The 1571-nt window shown below is 40.5% G+C and overlaps 1 protein-coding gene across 1 annotated transcript in view; it reads left to right on the plus strand.

The window, feature by feature from the left end:
* Positions 1-1520, plus strand: part of LOC107097300 (filamin-B-like) — a 75771-nt gene extending 74251 nt beyond the window's left edge. Inside the window, exon 46 of the mRNA XM_015394398.1 lies at positions 525-1520. Coding sequence (XP_015249884.1) covers positions 525-712 — 188 coding nt within the window. The 3' untranslated portion in view covers positions 713-1520. The remainder of the gene's footprint in view (positions 1-524) is intronic.
* Positions 1521-1571: the final 51 nt, after the last annotated feature.

A 1571-nucleotide genomic window follows, 5' to 3' on the forward strand; every position in this document is an offset into this window, starting at 1 on the left:
CAGAGTGTTGTTCAGCATGGGGGTGAGTAGAAAATGAAGGCTAATCATGTTTTGGGTGTACTATTCCTTTAACTGAAAGCCAATTGAGAAGCTAGGATATGAGAGATATCTCTCCTTATAACTCTTGCTGCAACCTTTCAGATGAGCTACATATAGATTTTTCCTCCATCACTATTTCAGTGGATATTTGGGAAATATTGGTAAAAGAATGAAGTCTTTGTAAGCAGTTTTTACTCCAGACCTATTTGACACGTCTTCTCTAAAGATAGCATCAAGGTTTGTTTCTGTATTTCTGGACACCAAGTAAATAAAACCCAGAGCGAGAATCCAACTGTATCTATCCAAACGTATCTGAACATGGACTACATCCAGATCCTCTTCACATCGGAGCGAAACAATGAAAATATCCAAATTTAGATTAAATCAAGGTCAAGTAAAGCTGTGCTTTATTTTGTACACAACCACTAGCACTTAAACAGAAATGGCATAAGAATTGATGTTTGCGTTTCTACATTTCTTCCCAGGTAAGAACATGCTGCTGGTGGGCGTGTATGGCCCTCAGGTCCCCTGTGAGGAGGTTCTAGTCAAACATCTGGGAAACCTGCAGTACAACGTCAGCTACGTGCTGAAGGAACAGGGCAACTACATCCTGGTGGTGAAGTGGGGCGATGACCACATCCCTGGGTCTCCATTCAACGTCACCGTCCCATGATGCACCTCAGAGCTGAGCTGGAGAGGAAACATTGCTGCACTACATGAAACTGTCAAATGAAAACCCTGCTGAACAAAAATGAACTCAGTTTATTTCTATCAAAGTGGAGGAGTTTGTGTCTATATGGTTATTTCTGCCATAATTGAACTGATCTCAATGTAAAAACAAGAATAAAACATTCAACACACTCTTAGTTTGGTGATGCAGCAGGAAGCCTAACAGTAGATAACGTAACACATTACTTATAGCTGCCCTGCAACTCATGCTTAATTCTCTTTTGGTCTTTCCAGTTTTTCTAGTCACTACGTTTGTCTGCATGAATGCAAAAATCTTAAACTGGATCGGGGCTTTAGAGCTAGACTAAAAAAAGCACTTTCCTTTATATGCGTCAGGTTTGAACCATTGTTCAGTTCAGACACCCGACAGTAAAAACAAATCTGTGCCAAACGATCCCCATGTCTGCTAGGAAAAAATGGACTTCCTTCTTTCATTTGTGGAACTACTGATTATTTTTCACTCCCAGAATTCATCTCTTCTCCAATGCTGCCTTAAAAACTACTGTTCCCTGCAACCAAACCAGACTTCTCAGAGTTTTCTGAGGGTTAGACATGAGCCAGTGGTTCTGATCCATTTCTTATCCACCAGGACAGAAAAGACGAGGTTCAGGTACTCATCAGTGTCCATAACGTTGTTTGCTTATCACTGCTACTTTTGATACTTTAAGAAGGGGGGAGGGGATCAACTCTGATCTGATATGCTGCATGTCTGATAATTCTAATAAACTGGAATCCTAAAAACTGACTCGGATCTTTCTTATTTTTTCAGACCCATTAGATAGGTGTTGTTTTTGACAGCCATC

The sequence above is a fragment of the Cyprinodon variegatus genome, unplaced genomic scaffold (genome assembly GCF_000732505.1).
Source record: "Cyprinodon variegatus isolate N-32 unplaced genomic scaffold, C_variegatus-1.0 Scaffold683, whole genome shotgun sequence".
Classification (NCBI taxonomy): domain Eukaryota; kingdom Metazoa; phylum Chordata; class Actinopteri; order Cyprinodontiformes; family Cyprinodontidae; genus Cyprinodon; species Cyprinodon variegatus.